The sequence below is a fragment of the Varanus komodoensis genome, unplaced genomic scaffold (genome assembly GCF_004798865.1).
Source record: "Varanus komodoensis strain SLA01 unplaced genomic scaffold, ASM479886v1 scaffold60, whole genome shotgun sequence".
Taxonomy (NCBI): Eukaryota; Metazoa; Chordata; class Lepidosauria; order Squamata; family Varanidae; genus Varanus; species Varanus komodoensis.
This window is the reverse complement of record NW_025336223.1, coordinates 3,414,233-3,431,372: the sequence shown is the minus strand read 5'-3', so window position 1 is coordinate 3,431,372 and position 17,140 is coordinate 3,414,233. Positions and strand designations below refer to the sequence as shown.

The 17,140-nt window shown below is 45.9% G+C and overlaps 2 protein-coding genes and 1 non-coding gene across 6 annotated transcripts in view; all 3 read left to right on the top strand.

Moving 5' to 3' along the window:
* Nucleotides 1–754: 754 nt before the first annotated feature.
* Nucleotides 755–815, top strand: LOC123033270. The gene has a single exon (XR_006416591.1). It is a non-coding gene; the product is annotated as a U7 small nuclear RNA (small nuclear RNA).
* Nucleotides 816–1,473: 658 nt separating this feature from the next.
* CUNH12orf57 (chromosome unknown C12orf57 homolog) lies at nucleotides 1,474–3,443 on the top strand. Its single transcript, XM_044449685.1, has 3 exons — nucleotides 1,474–1,749; nucleotides 2,721–2,897; nucleotides 3,126–3,443. The coding sequence occupies exons 1-3, from the start codon at nucleotides 1,674–1,676 to the stop codon at nucleotides 3,272–3,274; spliced, it is 402 nt and encodes a 133-aa protein (XP_044305620.1). The 5' UTR covers nucleotides 1,474–1,673; the 3' UTR covers nucleotides 3,275–3,443.
* Nucleotides 3,444–6,964: 3,521 nt separating this feature from the next.
* Nucleotides 6,965–17,140, top strand: part of PTPN6 (protein tyrosine phosphatase non-receptor type 6) — a 49,685-nt gene continuing 39,509 nt past the window's right edge. Inside the window, exons 1-4 of one of the 4 annotated variants that reach the window (XM_044449687.1) lie at nucleotides 6,965–7,029; nucleotides 7,886–7,968; nucleotides 12,220–12,342; nucleotides 13,914–14,108. In XM_044449687.1, coding sequence (XP_044305622.1) covers nucleotides 7,955–7,968; nucleotides 12,220–12,342; nucleotides 13,914–14,108 — 332 coding nt within the window. In that variant the 5' untranslated portion in view covers nucleotides 6,965–7,029; nucleotides 7,886–7,954. Of the gene's footprint in view, nucleotides 7,030–7,881; nucleotides 7,969–9,674; nucleotides 9,698–10,970; nucleotides 11,282–12,219; nucleotides 12,343–13,913; nucleotides 14,109–17,140 lie in introns of those variants that run through there. The other 3 variants (XM_044449690.1, XM_044449688.1, XM_044449689.1) reach the window with 3 other exon arrangements.

Genomic DNA, 17,140 nt, shown 5'->3' with positions numbered 1-17,140 from the left:
AAACACCCCTAAAGCAAGGCTTTGTGTAGGAGTCCTGCTGCAGAACTCATGCCTTTTTTTTTTTAAGCCTCGAGTTTGAAAACTAGATCCAGTGTGATCTAGTGATTACAGTGTTGGACTGGGACTCAGGCGATCCGGGTCCTAGCCCCTATTCACCCATGAAGGGCACTGGGTGACCAGGCCAATCACTGCCTCTCATCTTAACCTACCTCACAGGATTGTTGTGAAGATAAGAAAGTGGGGGGAAACCTTGTAAGCCACCTTGGGTTTCTTACAAGAGGAAGAAAGGTGGGATATAAATGCAATGTAATAATAATAACTAGTGCCTAATTATTTAATTTCCCTCTCTATGACACTCTACCACCGATTAAACCTGGCCCCTTCAGAGGAGAGACAAAGCAAACCCTTGTAACTGGAGCCGTTCTTCTCCCTCCTTTCCGCTTCAAAAATCGGATTTTTTTTTTTTTTTGGCGCAGCCCCGCCCCGAGATTCGTCATGAGGGAAGGCGTAGCGTTTAGAAACTATGACCAATGAGAGCCATTACTTTAGCATATTAGCACTAAGGTGCGCAAACCTTATTTGAAATAGTAAATATATTAGTCCTACAAAAGATAGAGCTGCGAGAAGGGGGTTGTACACAGTAATTTGTATTGTATTACCAGCGGGGAGACAGAAGATGGGTTGCAATTTCGCTCGCCATCACCTAAACCGTATTCTGTTCCTCGTGGGCAAACGCCAAACGACATTGCTGTTTCAGTGATTTCAGCTCTTTTTGTATTTGTCTAGTAGGCTTTCTGCTTTAGTGGAAAGCCTTTCCAAACTTGGTTTAATGATAGATTAAGCTATATATCTGATGCATTTATTTAGTTTAGTTACATGTTCAAGGAAAGTACTGTGATGGCCAATTCTAGCTGTTCCAATATTTTCGAAAAAATTTGAACCGGTGTGCTTCGATTTTTATTTACACCAGTAGCTTAACTGCTACTATTGTAGCAGGCTTCGGCGAATGGGGCGGCATAGAAGCTTCCTAAATAAATCAATTGTACATTGCAATGGGGCCGCACAGACCATAATAGGACCCTGGCAGTCACTAGAGCGGAAGAAGTAGTGTATCACTTCTCGGTAAAAACGAGAATACAGTAACAAACGTAACATCAAAAAATGCCTCTGAATGATCTGGATTCATCATGTCTAGCGATGTATTTCCAACAGTGGCCGCCAGATAAAGGGTCCTCCGCATTGTTTCCCATTGACAACAATCAAGATCCTGATGTCGCTGCATCTGTAGGCTGCATTTAGTTCTCTCTGCCTAATCCACCTCCTTAGGAGCTTGGCTGACCGTTCTCTTACGAGCCCATGCCCGTCACAAGCAGCCCGTTGTCCTGCTCCCGAGCGTGTGTCACTCCCGCTCCTCTCCACCCGGATTGCAGCACGCAAGTGGGAAGGCGGGGATTGGGGAAGGTTCTTCGCCCGTGCGGAGGGTGGGGCGTTGTGTCTCTCGTCGGGAGCGCGAACGAGGAATAAGCCTCCCTCCTCCGTTTTGGGCTTGGGCCTTCCTTCTCCGAAAGCGCCGCGCCGGGCAGGCGTGGGAGTGCACAGGAGGCGCCGCCCGAGCACCGCGTCCGCCACCCGCTTCTCCCGAGCCGCATCGCCTGCCCGCTCCATCCGGCGACATGTCAAGTCTGCAGCGCCCGGTGCCCGCTTCAGCCCAGGCGCAGCCCGTCTCTCTGACTGTGGAGCAAGCTAAAGGTGAGTGGACACGCACGGGAAGCGACTCGGGATCGGACTTGCATGCCCGCCTGGTGGAATCCGTTTTCCTCGCAGCGACGGGGCACTGGAAGCAGAGCGGAGGCTGCCCCTTGCCTCCTCCTCGGAGCGGTGGAGCCCGGATTATATTCTGGGTGATCAATACTGAGTGTATTTCTAAGCACAGGTGCTGGGGTTTACTTCTGCACGGAAGCCACCTTTCCTGACCCGGAAGCTCTGCCCCGGAGTCGCCGCGATTGCTTAGGCGCAACGGCAGAAGCGCGAGTTGCGTCTGCTCGGAGGCGCGCCTTTGGAGCCGCGTCCGCTCCAGGGCTCAGCCGCGGTTTACGTCCGCGGTGGGCAGCGTGCCAAGGAGGGTCGCTCCAAAAAGCAGCTGCAACCGGCAAAGCCAAGCAGGCGCAAATACCGTGCAATGCTTTCCAAATCTTGTCGGGATGCTTTCTTCAGCGGAAATTATAAACGGGCTCCGAGCACTGCTCTCCTCCTAACGTCCGCTTACGGAGGGGATGTATCTCTCTCTGGCTTTTCCTTCCGGGAGGCCTTGCCTCTCAGAAGCCTCATTTCGGCGTGCTTTCTTGGGTCTGTCCCTTGTTTGGTGCTGCTCATCCCAGGCGGTTTGGGACCATGTTGCTACTAGCACTAGGAAGAGGGAAGAGAAGCATGTGGCAGGTGCCCGATTGTTCTGCTCACAATGTACCACCCCACTTTTTTTAGCACGTTCCCCAGAACAAGAGTGCACATCAGCTTTGCAGGCCTTTTAAAGATAAATTTGTAAGCAGCATTTCGTTTCTTAAAAAAAAAAAAATTAGGGAGTGAGGGTGACAGTGCAGCCCATTTCAGTCCACCCTATGGACCCATAGGGTGGGTCCACTCCATCCTATGGACCCATGCACAGTAAATGCAAATTGTGCCTGCTTGAGGGAGTATAACAGCCCTTTTGCTTTCTTTCTTAGTGGTCCTGGCTGAAGTGATCAAGGCTTTTGGTTCACCAGAAAATGCCCAGCGCATGGAAGAGGCAAGAGACAATGCCTGCAATGACATGGGCAAGATGCTCCAATTCTTGCTGCCTGTGGCTACTCAGATTCAGCAGGATGTGATCAAAGCCTATGGTTTCAGCAATGATGGGGAAGGTGGGTTCGGAGAACTTGATGATTTGGAAATGGAGGGGAAGGCATTCTAGTCCCTTGTGCCTGTAGGAGCATGCAACACACTTTGTGTCTGAGGCATCCATTGCTCAGGGTAGCCAAAGAACACTTCCCGGGAGATCATGTGGCCTGATAATTTAAAGGAAATCTAAAGGATGTCAGGGCCATGGAGAGATTGATCATCACAAGGTTCATTCTTTTTTTCTTTTCTAGGAGTCCTAAAGTTTGCCCGATTGATAAAATCTTATGAGTCCCAGGACCCTGAAATTGCAAGCATGTCTGGAAAGCTAAAATCCATATTCCTTCCTCCAATGACGCTGCCTCCACACGGGGTTGGAACCGGGGGTGTGGCAGCATCGTGATGCAGCAAAGGCTGCTAGCTTCACCTGGCTGGATCATGTCCCTGTCCTTGCAGCAGTATGGGCTACCGAACTGGGATACAGTGATTTCTTTCAACATCATGGGAATGCCTTTTGACTTCTTTTTTTTTAAAGGTTTTTATTAAGATTTTTAAACTAATACTAAAAACATCAGTCATCAAATACATCGAACATACTGGGTCAGCCCCCTACTACGTATCTTTTAACATTCTATAGTCATATTCAAATCCATTTATAACAACATAAAAACATCTTTAAGCCAAGTCCCGTTTTTCCAGCCAATTATAAAAAAAACCCAAATTTGATAGAAGTCAGTACCTTCTTTCTCCTTCAGTGATAAAGTCAAAATCATTTCGTCGAAGAATAATTCTTCATTTTTCCAGTATTGAACAAATAGACTCAGGTGTATGGCGCTTATTTTGTGCTTTGTGAGAATTCTTTTTGTGCTTGTGAATAAAAACTTCTTTGTAAATACCTCCTAGTGTATTTCTGACTCATCCTCTCACACTAGGTTTTCACAGGAAAGCATTCTGGGTGAATGTGAGAAAAAAGAGATCAGACACTGCCACACTCTACCTGGGCGTGTGTCAGCATGTGCACGCGCTCTCTCTCTCTCTCTCTCTCACACACACACACACCCACAGACATTCTCCAGGCTTCTGAGAGGATAGGATCATCAGTGCATTATGACCCAGATTTAATTACAGAGGTATCAATATTAGAATGCTTTCCAACAAAGAAAAGTATTGCCTTACAGTTTCCACCTTTGACTTTTCCACATTTCCAGATGTGTTCTGGAATTGAAATGAATTTAATTGGCATTGTTAGCACTTGATGCATACAAGATACTCCATGCTGTGACGCTGCAAAATATTTTTATATGGCACAAAGTTCAGTAAAGAACAAATTGGCACTTGGTGGCATAAGTATCGTCCCTAAGTCAATATATAGTAGAAACACTCGGGCTGTAATTACAGCTTTGTGCATCTGGATCTGCAATGTTTGCACATTCCCCCTAGTGAAACTGTCTCAGCTCAGTCAGACTGGATGGGGAGAGCAGCTTTCAAGTCCTGCCACAAATTCTTAGTTGGATTGAGGTGTGGGCTTTGACTAGACTATTCTAAGACATTCAGGTTTTTGTTTCAAAACCACTGTGGTGTCATTCAGCTGTGTGTTCAGGGTCATTGTCCTGCTGGAAGGCAAACTTCCACCACAGTTTCAACCTTGCAGGCTGAAACTGGTTTTTCCTAGAGTTACCTATAACCCCTACCAGTTTCCTAGGACATGCCAAGGAAAAGTTTTTGCACAACTTGAAGATACTTATTTAATTCACCTTAAGTGTCCTGTGTCTATCAAGTGCTAACAAATGCCAATTAAATGCATTTCAGTTCCAGGTTGTAACAACAAAATAGGGAAAAGTCTGGGCTGGGAGAGCAGGAGGGGGGCGTGGGAAGGATATTTCTGTAAGATGCTGTATCTGGGATTGGCTGCATTCATAGTCCAAAGCCTTGTTCAAGTGTTCACCTGACTGTGAGAGGGATGCAGTGTCTACTGGGGACCTGGTTGTGCTTACTGGCCCCACAGTTCCTCTGCCTTCTTTATTCCAGACTTTGCTATGTTTAACCAACAAGGTCTGAGAGACACTGTTGCTGGAATACAAGTAGAAGTCTGCAATATCCAAAACCCTGATAGGACAGGGTCTGGATTGAGTGGGACTGGATTGACATTCCTGGAAACACAGCGGGTGGGATGTGTACTCCCTTCCTTGTACATACTTAAAGCGCTCATATGCTCAGACAAATGCTGGAACAGAAGTAATTGTTAACTAATAGGAATTGTTAGTTCTGCCATGGTACCTACAAGGCCAAGTATCCGACTGAAGGGAGTGGGATCAAAAGATCTGTTGATCTCCCGAAAAACAAGTAATGGCAATATACCTTACAACCCGGAGCAAGCAAGGAGTGCTGGGCTGTGGGAAGCCCATTGCTCTTCTGCACACAAAAATCACCCTTGGTGAGAAGTGAATGGGCAGGGGGTGGAGGAGAGTTTTCACTGCAGTCAGAAAGGTGTATCCATGCTAGCAGAAAACATGTCATGAATATGAGTACAGGAAAAAGATGCTTGATACTGATTCTCCAAGTTATGGGGATATTAAAATTGTTCGCCCCTTTCCTGTGAATTAGCTGAAACTTCCATATCGCTAGAGACCAGTTTACTCAAAATGTGTGGTTATGGCACTCGGGGTATGGCATTCAACTTGTGATAGTGGCCGCTTCTGTGCAGAGCAGAGCAGAGCAGAGCAGAGCAGACACACATGAAAACAAACACTGGGTGTGGAACTTCCAGTAATGCCTTTCACTATCTACAAGGGCATATTTCCAGTAGCAGTCCCAAATATTTATGGAAGCTGTTTTACATATTTCTAGTCACTTCAGGTCAGGTATTTTCAAGATTACAAATGAATCAGCACAGAAGAATGATAATTAACAAGAACAATGTATTTCCTTTTGATGAGCATTTCTTTAAAAATGGTGACTTAGAATATGTCTTTAAAACAAAACTCTATAGCTCTTTTAGATAGCAGATCTTAGGAGTAACTTAATATAAGAAGGGACAGGAGGACAAGGAATCTTAAATTCATGAGTCACTACTACAATCAGTACTGATTGGTGTTATACGATCATATTACCAAGCTTTTTTTTTTTTTTTTTTTTTTTGGAGAAAGCACCTGAGTTACTGAGTAACTCAAAAACAGCTCTCTTCACCCTTTCAGCTCCTGCCACAAGTGCCTGCTATCTGGGGAACAGAAGCCTGCATGTGGGAGAAATCGCTACAGCCAATAAATTTGTGCTGAATGCATAGCAGGATATTGGTAAATGCTTCTCCAAAAGGCAAAACAAAATAAAACCAAAAGCACCTTTTTCTTAATGCTGTTAGGAAGAATGGTTAGAGTCTGTGACTTCCATGCGCGTAGGGGTGTGTGTGTGTGTAAACTAAGTCCGAAGGAACATGCTTTGGAAAGTTTTCCATTTGCAGTTCAGCACATCCTGGTCACAATTTGTATAGAGAAAACGGTGAGTGAAAAAAATATAATTGACTCATGCACGAAACAGAAACAGGGCTCCTTCCTTTCGTTTGAGGCGATCCTCCGGTGGCATGTGCATCGTCTCCTTTCTAGAGAGAAGATTTAACAACAAAAGAAAGTCCTCTTGAATTAGAGGCTATGAGTGAGTTTGAATATGAAATGATTTACAGTTTAAAAAAAAAAAGCGGTGGCTGTCTGGACCGACGAGGCGGTGAAGCTGGAACTGAAATGCACTGAATCGTGTTCGGAAGGATGTGGCACGGCTAGGCTGGAGATGAGGGCAGCGGCGACGGGGGTCCGGGGGCCGAGACAAGCGGCGCCGGGCTGGGGCCCCGAGATCGGGGCGGGCCGGGGCGCTGCTTTGCCCCCTGCGTGCGGCAGCTGCGGAGCCACCTCAGGAGGGCCCCCGGCCGGCGCTGACGGTGCGCGGGGCGGGGAGAGCGCGATCCCTCCCCTGGTTACCTGCTGCTCCCCAGGTTGCGCCTCTCCCCTCCCAGCACCTTCCTGTGTGTTGATTAACTACAGCGCAGGGGGACATTCGCTAGAGCACAGGAGGGAGCCTTGAGCACGGGGACCAGCCTTCTGAACGGGGTGGTTTCTACTGCTTCCACCGCATCTATGCCTTTAAGGAAGGGGCTGCTGTCCTGAGCAGGTAAACTTGACTTCCGAGCCTTTTCTGTCTGGATTTCATGAGGTGCCCAGAGAAAAGTTTTCTTGCTCTGGGCCGCCTGCTGGGGTCCCAAACCCAGAACTGGAGCAAAAATGAAGAGCACATGTAGCTATTTCTCAGGCAGATGTTGACTTTTTAGTACTTACGCATCTGGTGGCAGTGCGTTGTTGTGCACTGTCACTTGGAAAGCTCTTTTAAGGCGGCGATAATGGGCCCGCTTTCCTGAGAGTAAGCCCCACTGACTGCAACAGAACTTACTTCTGAGTAGGCAAGTTTAGGACTGCACTGTCAACATGCCCAGAGAGGTCACAGCCGATTTTTATGGTGGTCGGCTGTGAGTAGCTACTTAAATGGTCATAAAATAAAGTGATAAAATAAAGAACAGTTTTGGGTGATCTGGAATGTGACAATAACAAGCGAATTATTCGATTTACTGGACCTCTGGGGGAAGGAAGTGAACCATGCCCTTAATTTCTAGCAGTTTGGGGAAACCTATTAAAATGTAACTGAATTTAAGGAAAATATTCACACTCACACAACATTATCATCAACCCAGTAACGTAGCAAAATTGAAAGAGGATTTTTACTGTAAGACCATTTAATCCCATCAATGTTCTTACTTATTTAAAATGTGTATACCCCATCCTCCCATTGGTAGCTCAAGCAGGCAAACAATAAAAATAACAAAATACATTGAATGTAAGAATAGCTGTTTTGTGTATATATGGAAAATATTAAAATGAATGGTACTTTGCCTATTCCTGGCATCCTTTGATCCTTCTCTGAGCTCAGTGGATATTGTCTGTATTGTTTCTGGTCTTGTTTTGTTTTTTTCCAGAAGGGACTGTAGAGTGCAGCACCTTGCCTTCTCCGGCTTTCTTAGTGGGGACCCCACACTGGGGTCCTGATGCCATCCTGCAGGTACGTCTCACCCCACAGTGGTTCCTATCTTTTGCCTAGGAGAGTTGGGGAACTTCACTGGAAAGTGTGTGTGTGCATGTGAGGAGAACAGACTGTAAGGAAAGTAAACCCAGAAGGTTTGCCATCCAAATGGACTTGAGGTTTGCTAAAACTGGTTTCGGGGATATTCAGGAGCCCGCTCACTTTGGCAGAATGCAAAGGCAATATCCCGCCCGATCAGTCACATGGCCTCCAAATGTTACGTCAGTCATGATGTCTTTCTGGGGATGTTTCTTGCTTTCCTGTTTTTGCTTCAGGGTTGTTTCATACTTAAACAATGACAAAACAAGTAATGCTGTCATTTTGCTGGTCTTCTGAAGCTGCAGTGCTTGGTTCGAATAGCTTCTTTGCTTTCATTGAAACCTGCTGTAATTGCCCTTCATAGCTCACTCTAGGTTGACGAGGCGCCGTGCACCTGAGGTCTGGTGGCTGATGCTTAATTTTAGAATTTGACAGTCCCATCCCCAAAGCCTCAGTGGCTGTTGCCTGTCCTGTTGAGGGTCAGGGAAAGCTGCTTCTTCCCAGCCCCAGAGTCTTTGCAATTTCATTCTTGTAAACTGTTCAGACAGCCAATTTTGGCTATGGAGGGCAATAGATAAAAGCTTGTATAAATTAATTAATTCTGCTTGAAATGTTCTGGCATCTGTTTGTCATGGCAGAATAATTCTTGTCAACACAGATGCCCATTTTACCCTTGTCTCCTCTTCCTGCCTATCTCTGTAGAGTGGAAAGCACAGCTAGAGGCTCAGGCAAGGGCTAAGTCTTAGTCAGGGGTGGGTGGCGCATGGGCTGCGCATTTCCAGGGCCATCGCTGCGCACCCTCCTGCCAAAATCACGCTGCTGAACCCACCTCTCTCAGAGGAAGCGGCTGTATCACCTGTCCCCATCAATTTTGTAGTGTCAGCAGCACAATCGTGGCAATTTTTCAGGAAAACGTGATGTGCAGGGAGCCCGTGCCTTGTTTGCCAGTAGAACTGTATTGCCAAAAGCCTCCAGAATGTGCAGTTCTGCTTGGAAATAGGGCACATGCTCTCTGCTCAGCTTGTTTCTCTGTGAAATCATTGCACTTTTAGCTGCTAGTGCAGGGAACTGAGTAACCACAGCGGTGCGACATGGACCCCAGTTGGTTTTGCTGGGCAGCGTAGCTCCTCCAGCCCCTGGAAATTGCTCGCTCCTGTCTGAGTGGTAGGAGCAATGACAAGGACTTTAAAACCAATATTTGAATGGGCCCTAAATGTTCCTTTTATAACATCAATAACAAAAGCTACTGAGTAGCAGTTGAGGTCTAGCCGCCTGTGCGGTAGAACATCATCTTTGCTTGCAGAAGGTGCTTGTTTCTTCCCCTAGCATTTCCAGGTAAAAGGATGTCAGGTAGAAAGGCAGGAAAAGAGCCCACGGTGCATTGCTGCTGGAGTAGACATTACTGAGCTACTTCATGTACCAGACAAGTTCATACGCTTTCATTCTTCACTGTTCTTGATTTTCTTCTTTCTTGAGGCAAAAGGTTAACCTTTAGCTGTGGGAAAACAAATGCAACAGGCAGGGAAAGCACTAAATGCACATCCTTCCATGCTCTGCCTCCTTTCTTCTTTCAGACAAGCTGGCCCCTTTCAACACCACTCCACAAAGAAGAAATGTTTGTTGGGATTTTAATCTACGCTATGGCTTACACAAGCCATCCTAAGTTAAGGTGCAGTGTATGATTTTAATAATTGCTGCCTGGGTGCAGCTTGTCATGCAATTTGAGAGTTCAACTGGAGGGTTGTTTAGTCCTCCAGCAAGCCATGCCACCCAAATTTGGACAACATGGCAAGTCACACCCAGGAAGTGAGAAACTGAACTGTGTCCAATGTGTGCCTGGAATGCACTGTGGCTTAAATAAGCCACAGTGGTGGCTTGCCTCAGCTGTGGAAATCATGCAAACCAGCCTGCAAAGCAGAGGTAGATGATATGTAATTCGTTCTTCGTAAATGTTTCTTCTAGGCCAATCCAAAATATTTTACAGTTGCAAGGAGCTATCTTAGCACCTGTTGCAATGCTGCAGAAGTGTATACGATTTGAGAACGGCACTCCCAGACTTCTTTGCAAAATTTCAGCTGATCATTAAAAATATGTAAACAAGCTTAATGAGGGGATTTTTTGAACTAGCCATACTTAGTTTCCTTTACTATTTTTTTAAAATTGCAAACCAGCCTGAAATCGTAAGCTGAAATCATCCATCCACTGAATTTAATTGGTGACCCAGTGTAGTGTTGTTAGAACACGGGACCGAGGACCTGGGCGACCCAGGTTCTATGTTCCCACTTAGCCCTGTAGCTCATAGGATGTCTTTGGTCTAGTCACTTGCTCTCAGCCTAACTTATCTCACAGGGTTCTTATGCTAAGGATAAAATGGAGCTCAGTAAGCCAACTTGGTTGGCAGAATATAAATGTAATGTGATGATAAAGGTGTTTTGAGGGCAATGTAGGAAACATCCCCCCTTTTTCCTTTTAAATTATGGTACAACCAGAACTACAGTTCTGTGCAACTTGAAAAAATTCAGACTATATTGTGAACCTGGCTGGGCAGTTCCCTCACTGGGCAACTGGCAGGCTACTGCTTAGTATTAATTTTGCATCTGAAGTACCTGAGGTTGATTCCTTGCCCCATGGCAACCCTGGCAACAATCCCATTCCTTTCTGCACCATTCTTTCACCCAGCATGTTGCATTTGTCCCATATCCCAAACCTTTGGGATGCCACTGCCTTGACTCATGTGCTGCTGGTGTTGGTTCTCCACAGGCGGCAATCAAAGGAGCTGCACTGCACTTGCTGCCTGCGTTATAGATGTACGACGAACTCCAGCAAACAAAGTCAGAAACACTGGTGCATGGGAGGAGGGGCCAGGAGAGAGAGAGAGCCAAAAGGAGAAGCAGAAGTGCATGCAGAGCAGCTTGCAGTGGAGAGCAGCGATGTTAGATATGCTTCCTGTTCCTGTAACAGCAAACATCAGCTCTGAATTCACTATTTGCCTCAGTTCGTTCTGTCTGCTCATACCTACTGGCGCAGGCAGGGTGGGGATGCGCCGTGGAAACCTGGAGGGCAGAGGAGATGCATGAGGTAGATGGTCGGAGGCAAGGAAGCAGCATTTGACGCTGGGAAGCCTCTCCACATTGGACCCCCACTTCTCTTTTACTGGCATCTTAAAAGGAGCTTCTCCATTTAATTTTTCTTCTTCTACTTCTTCTTTTTACCATACTTTTGATTCTACTTGCTGTCTTACAACAATAATGAGGTAAGAAAAGTGCTGGGAATGAAAGTGGAGGCTTAATCCCATCTTTCCAAGGCTTTGAAAGGACTGGGACTCGAACTGGGTCTGGGACTATGCGCTCTGTGTATATGTGTGTGTGTGTGTGTACAAGAGAGTGGTGGTGGGTGGAAACTATTCCGTTAACTGCACCTGGCCTTATGGGCTTGAGTATTTATTTAGCTATTGCATTTATATGGTGGCCCATAGCCCAAAGGGCTCTCTGGGGGCCTTACAATAAAACAAGCAATAAGAACAAGAATTAAAAGAATAAAATCCATCAAAACAGTAAAAGACCTGGCACTCTGGCACTCACAACACTCAGTATTGGAACTAAGAGAGAATTAAGAGCTCTAAATCTCCATGCTTCCTATTTTTCTTTGGTTAAGAAAGTTGCATAAAGGCCAGTAACTATATGAATAATGTAAAAAAATTAATAATTTAAAAAATCTTGAATCTGCTACTATGTCTTTAGCATTTGACAGAAATGTAGTCATTTTCCCCTTGAGATTCACCAGCTATCTTTGTATCTTCCAGGCTGTTGTTAATTGTGTAGAACATATAAAAAGAAGTGGGGGAGGGCTCTCAGTCATACATATATTTGCATCGTCACTTGATTATTAAGCGTTTAATGATGACAGTCGATTGTGTAGACTGATCCTATTTAGAAGCATCATGTTCAGATGAGGTGAAATTGTGTTCGGTAGCATTAACCTGAGCATGTCATTCATGCTAATTGCTTAATGACAGGCCATGTCTTATGTAAAGCAGTGCTTGGCTGGAACTTAGGAAGGTAGAGTGTGGGGTGCAAAGGCAATCCTGTTTATTTCTGGCTCTTTGATGGGGTCTTGAGGCATCTTCCTCAAAAGAACTAGACTTTGACCGGTTTATGATGTTCCTTTTCCCCTATTCCCTGTCCTCACCAGGTGGTTCCACCGTGATCTCAGCGGCATAGATGCAGAAGCCTTACTCAAAGCACGAGGAGTTCATGGCAGCTTCTTGGCTCGCCCCAGCCGGAAGAACAAAGGGGACTTTTCTCTTTCTGTCAGGTAATTGGCCAGCCACAAGTCTCCGACCCTTGGGTGGTCTCCCATACTTATCCTCGAGACAAGACAGACCCAGACCGGAATAGGGGCCCTAAGGGCCTGGCTGGAAGGGAGGAGGAGAATGGCAAGCGGACAGAGTGAAAGCAAGGATAAAGTTGCCAGTGGGTTTTTAGGCGCCTGCCGCCTTCTCCATAAGAACATAAGCGGAACGATGCTTCACCAGAGCAAAGACCTCGCTAGCTAAGCATTGTCTGCATCATGCCCAGCCAGATGCCCATGGGAAGCCCACACGGAGACACCAGCACCACGCTACTCACCTTCCCGAGTAAATGATAAACAGAAGCTGGTGTCTTTGCTACTGGAGGGAATGCAGCCATCATGGCTGGCAGGTGCTGATGGGTTTGCCCACTCTTGAAACTTATTCTGGTCCTTGAATACGGCCTGTCAGTGCGTCATTTGTCCTGCCTCATTTTTAGATTTTCATCTGGATTCTAGATGTGATCTTCCTCTTGTGATTTCTCTTGTTGTTCCACCATTTCTTTTATCTTTCTTACTATGGCAGATCCTTTTTAAAAAGGTGGAATTGCCACACGATACCTTCCATGTGTTATTCATAAGACCACTTTGTCTCCAGGTGCAATCCTGGCAGCGAAGCCTAACCTTTTTCTTCTTTGTGAGTCAGGGAGTAAGTTAATATTTGGCAACTTCTGTTCAGGAGGGGAATCCAGAGAAAAACACTACCAAAAATAAAGGGTTGAGGAAAGAAAATAGTTATCTAATAATGTTCTGACAATTAACTCCAAAACAAACCAACAAACTACACCATGGACATGCCAGATTGGTAGCAGCCGTATTTCTGCCCCGCGTTTCCTAACACTTCTGCTGGTTGACAGTTTCTGGGAAGTCCTCAGAAGTTGGAGCAAGAAGACCTGTTCCAGGCATTTGGTTGTTGCGCCAGGCCTTCCTTCGGAGACCTCCTTGAGGAGTTTCCTGATTCCCTGTGTCTTCTAGGACCAGCTCTCCTAAACCTCGTTCTCCTCCCTCTCTCCACTTCCCTCAGCTTAGCTAGCTAGATATAAAAACTCCATGGGAATCTTATAACATTCCTCTGACATACACAATTCTTCAGAAGCTTCATCTGAAGAAGAACCTGAAAGGGGATTGGGATTTTACAGAATTAAAGTGACAGTGGCAGTTCTAATGCCATGACTCTCGTCCACCTTAGCAACTTAGGTGAGAAATGAAAAGTGTAGAAAGAAACGATAAGGGCATCCATTTATAATTTCTTATGCACTCACTCATCTTTGCCACGAATTTTCAACTGGAGCTCTAGTCTGGAGGAACAGTTCGGATTCTATTACTTAATATTTTCTGGGGTTGAGCCCTGATACTTAATGGGAGCCTAAGCGCTGGTGAGCAAAGCTCTGCTTAACCCTTCCCTAGTCCCTTGGCTGCCATTTTTTGAGTTCAGGGAAAGAGGAGTAGAGGTAGCTTTGTCCCATCTTGCCTTGCTCCCCACACCCCTTTTCCCTGGGCCACCAGCCTTCTTTGACTAGATCTGCTTCTCCCTACAGGGTTGGTGACCAGGTAACCCACATCCGTATCCAGAATACAGGGGATTTTTATGATCTTTATGGAGGAGAAAAGTTTGCCACTTTGTCAGAATTAGTGGAATATTACACACAGCAGCAAGGATCCCTGCAAGATAAAGATGGAACCATCATAGACTTGAGGTATCCACTGAACTGCTCCGATCCGACAACAGAGAGGTATGCAGAAAACAGGCCTGCTTATGCCTGTACATGAACACTATTTGCTCCTCTGCTTTCTCTGTCCAGCCTCTCCCTGTGGGTGTTCACACATTACAGTTAACACATGGGCAGGACTGATTGGTCTGCATAGATGTATAGTTATGTGCATGTACCATTCAATCTGTATATAGAACATATGAACAGTGCCAATTGCTGATCTCTACACATGCAGAGATATTCACATGTAATTCAGGGTACATGTTTTCATACAGTGATTTCCAGATGACAGGCCAGTATCCTTTTACTCATCAAAGGGTACTCCTTCAACTGAACGGCATGTAACAGAATATCCAAACCCTTACATTGATGCTGCATATTAAGGTTTCTTGATTAACAAACAGCAGAAATAAGATCAGGGAGGGGGGATCTTAAGTAAATGGTCTACTTTAAACATCTATTTTAAGCAATACAGTACTGCTACTACTACACATGGGGAAAAGTTATAGTGTGTTCAGTCACCTTTTACTCTCTGCAAAAGTTAGTACTTCTACCTAAGCTATTATATCTGAAGTATTCTAGTTTTATATAATTTTAAAAGAAATTATCTACCCACCCTAAAGCACAACCATGAAACTTAGAAATAAACTGCTAATGGAAGTCCAAAATATTTGCTAACAAGAAGTAGTTTAATAAAGTGGGTTAAAATGGAAGGAAGCAATAGAGGAAAAAAATCAGATTGCCATACAATTTAAGCTATGTATCTAAACTAATCTAAACAATTGGCGATGCAGACCAATACATTAGTTATTCACTGGTGAGTGCCTTCTCTGACCTGGTTCACCTCACAGAAGCCTCAGCTGAGACACCCAATAGCGAGGAACCCTGTGATTTGTAGACTGCAGCATCCGGGGGGCTCCAGGATGGGCCAGGCTGGCCTAGGGTCCCTCATCTCTGCTGCCCTGGACTAGAAGGCAACTGCAGGCCTCAGCCTCTGTCTCCCTGGCTTCAGAGCTGCTCCTGCGTGGATGCTGTGCAGCGGCTGCTTCTTGTTCACTCTCCGTCTGGTGTCCCCAGTCTCTTAAATCTATCCCTCCTCCTCCAAAGTGTCCCACAAAAGAATCATTCCCAGCGTCAAAAATCCTCAAAACCAAAAATACACACTATACGGCTGCCTAAAATTTAACCCACAAGGCACAGGATGTGCAGGTACCAGGCTACATGTGTCCCTCCTGTTGTCTGGTTGTACGAGTCCAGAAAGTTCTGGTACCTGTGGAGATCCACATAGGCAGTTTCTCATTTAGCATGAGCACGAATTCTGTGTAATGTGTGAACACCCCTTCTCTGTTCCCTCAGCCCAGGTTCTGCTGAGCTATTTGTTTGCCCAGCCCCATTATTCCCCTTTTACTTTTCAACGTTTCTTCCCTTGAGAAACCCACAGGGCAGGGGACTTGTTCGGCTCACAATCTGCCTATCTGCCTATCGCAATGTGATGAACTTTCAGTATTGGTCTGACTTATATTTGGAAAGTGGATTTCCTCTGTCTCACTGATTTGCTATTTTTGGCATGTTGTTAAATATGTAAGACACTGAGACCTTGCCTGAAATGTGCAGCGAGGTGCAATTAATCTTTAACAAGTATAAACTTTACTCTTTCTCCAGGCAGCTTTATCCGACATCCCTTTCCGCTTCTGTCACACATTTATCAAATTCGCAGCACAGAAAGTTATATGCCGGGTTCACTGTCCTTGGGAATCCGGGGTAGGAGAGGAGGCAGAAAGAGTAGTTGAGAGCCGACATGGCAGAGCCAGGCCTGTCCTCCCGCCTGGTGTGTCTAGGCAGGACATTGTGCGGTTTATCCCTGTGAGCTTGGGTGTGTGTGTGAGTGTGTGTGTGTGTGTGCATCCAAAATGCAGCAGTTGGTCAGGGAACCTGCTGCTTCCTCCCTTGCGGTTGGAAAGTTCTGTCCTCCAGGCACTTACGAAAGCTCTTCAGCGCTGCCTCCTTCCCCCCCACCCGAGATTTTCCATCACGTGGCTTCCTCTCGTCGAGGTCCCCGGGGCTTAACTGTTTCCTCCCTGCAGACAAGCCGGGCCCGCCTAGCCACCACCTGACCCGGACTTTGGTAGCGTTTACAGGAGCGAGAACAGCAGCTCTGTGATTCTGGGCATCTTGCTTTTTCCAAGGAAAGGTTCTGCAAGGAAGGTAGTAGGAGCCTTTGGGGTTTCTAAGCAGTCGTTTAAGCAGGCACATCATTTGTTTCATTAGTAGAGGGATGCCTTCCCATTTGATCGTAGGCCTAACCAGGCCTGCACGCACGGCTTGTGACCCAGTGAGCTGTGGGCAACCTACCGGTGCCTGGCAACGACCCAGTTTTTGCAGCCCTAGTTATGCAGAAAAGACAAATACTGTAAAGGCCCTGGTAGGCAGCAACACATGGGGCTGCCCTGATTTCCTTGCTGCACAGGCCTGATCGAATTTGACTTTTCAACCGTTTGATAGCTCCTGTAAAGAGAGAAAGCCTGAAATACTGAAACGCCTCAACTTTGGGCCCAGATGAGATAACCACTTTTAGTCCTGGCCCATATTATTTGCCTTTGTTTATTTTCTGGACCTGGTTCAGATGGGCTAGTTCTGATCGGCGGAAGTGAAAACAGTGGTCTTTGTCATGGCCTCTTCCTCATTACAGTCTGCTGTATACTAATGATTTGTTTCCTTTCCTAAAGATGAAAATAATGCTGAATTAGACTGTGCAGAACTTGTTTTGCATTAGACACACAATCATGCACAAACCCCTGAATCTCGTATTCATCTTTGCAGAGAACTGGAAGATATCCTGTAAGAAACGCTGCCACTGATGTTACTAACTGGCTAGTATTTAAGTGGTGCAGCCAATTAAACTGTGTGGTGACAAGTAATGGGAATTGGAGTCTGAAAAGCCAATAAACCCCAGATGTTGCCCCCAAAGTTGCAACTTCTGAAACCCTTCACACTGTACCTATGACATAACAGGTTATGTCATGGCACTGACAGGTATAGCTGTACCCTGGGGT

Bases quoted from the DNA above. Each gene is read 5' to 3' on its own strand.
- CUNH12orf57 (XM_044449685.1), top strand. From the start codon at position 1,674: ATGTCAAGTCTGCAGCGCCCGGTGCCCGCTTCAGCCCAGGCGCAGCCC. The intron at 1,750-2,720 runs GTGAGTGGACAC...TTTCTTTCTTAG, and splicing joins GACTGTGGAGCAAGCTAAAG to TGGTCCTGGCTGAAGTGATC. The intron at 2,898-3,125 runs GTGGGTTCGGAG...TTTCTTTTCTAG, and splicing joins TTTCAGCAATGATGGGGAAG to GAGTCCTAAAGTTTGCCCGA.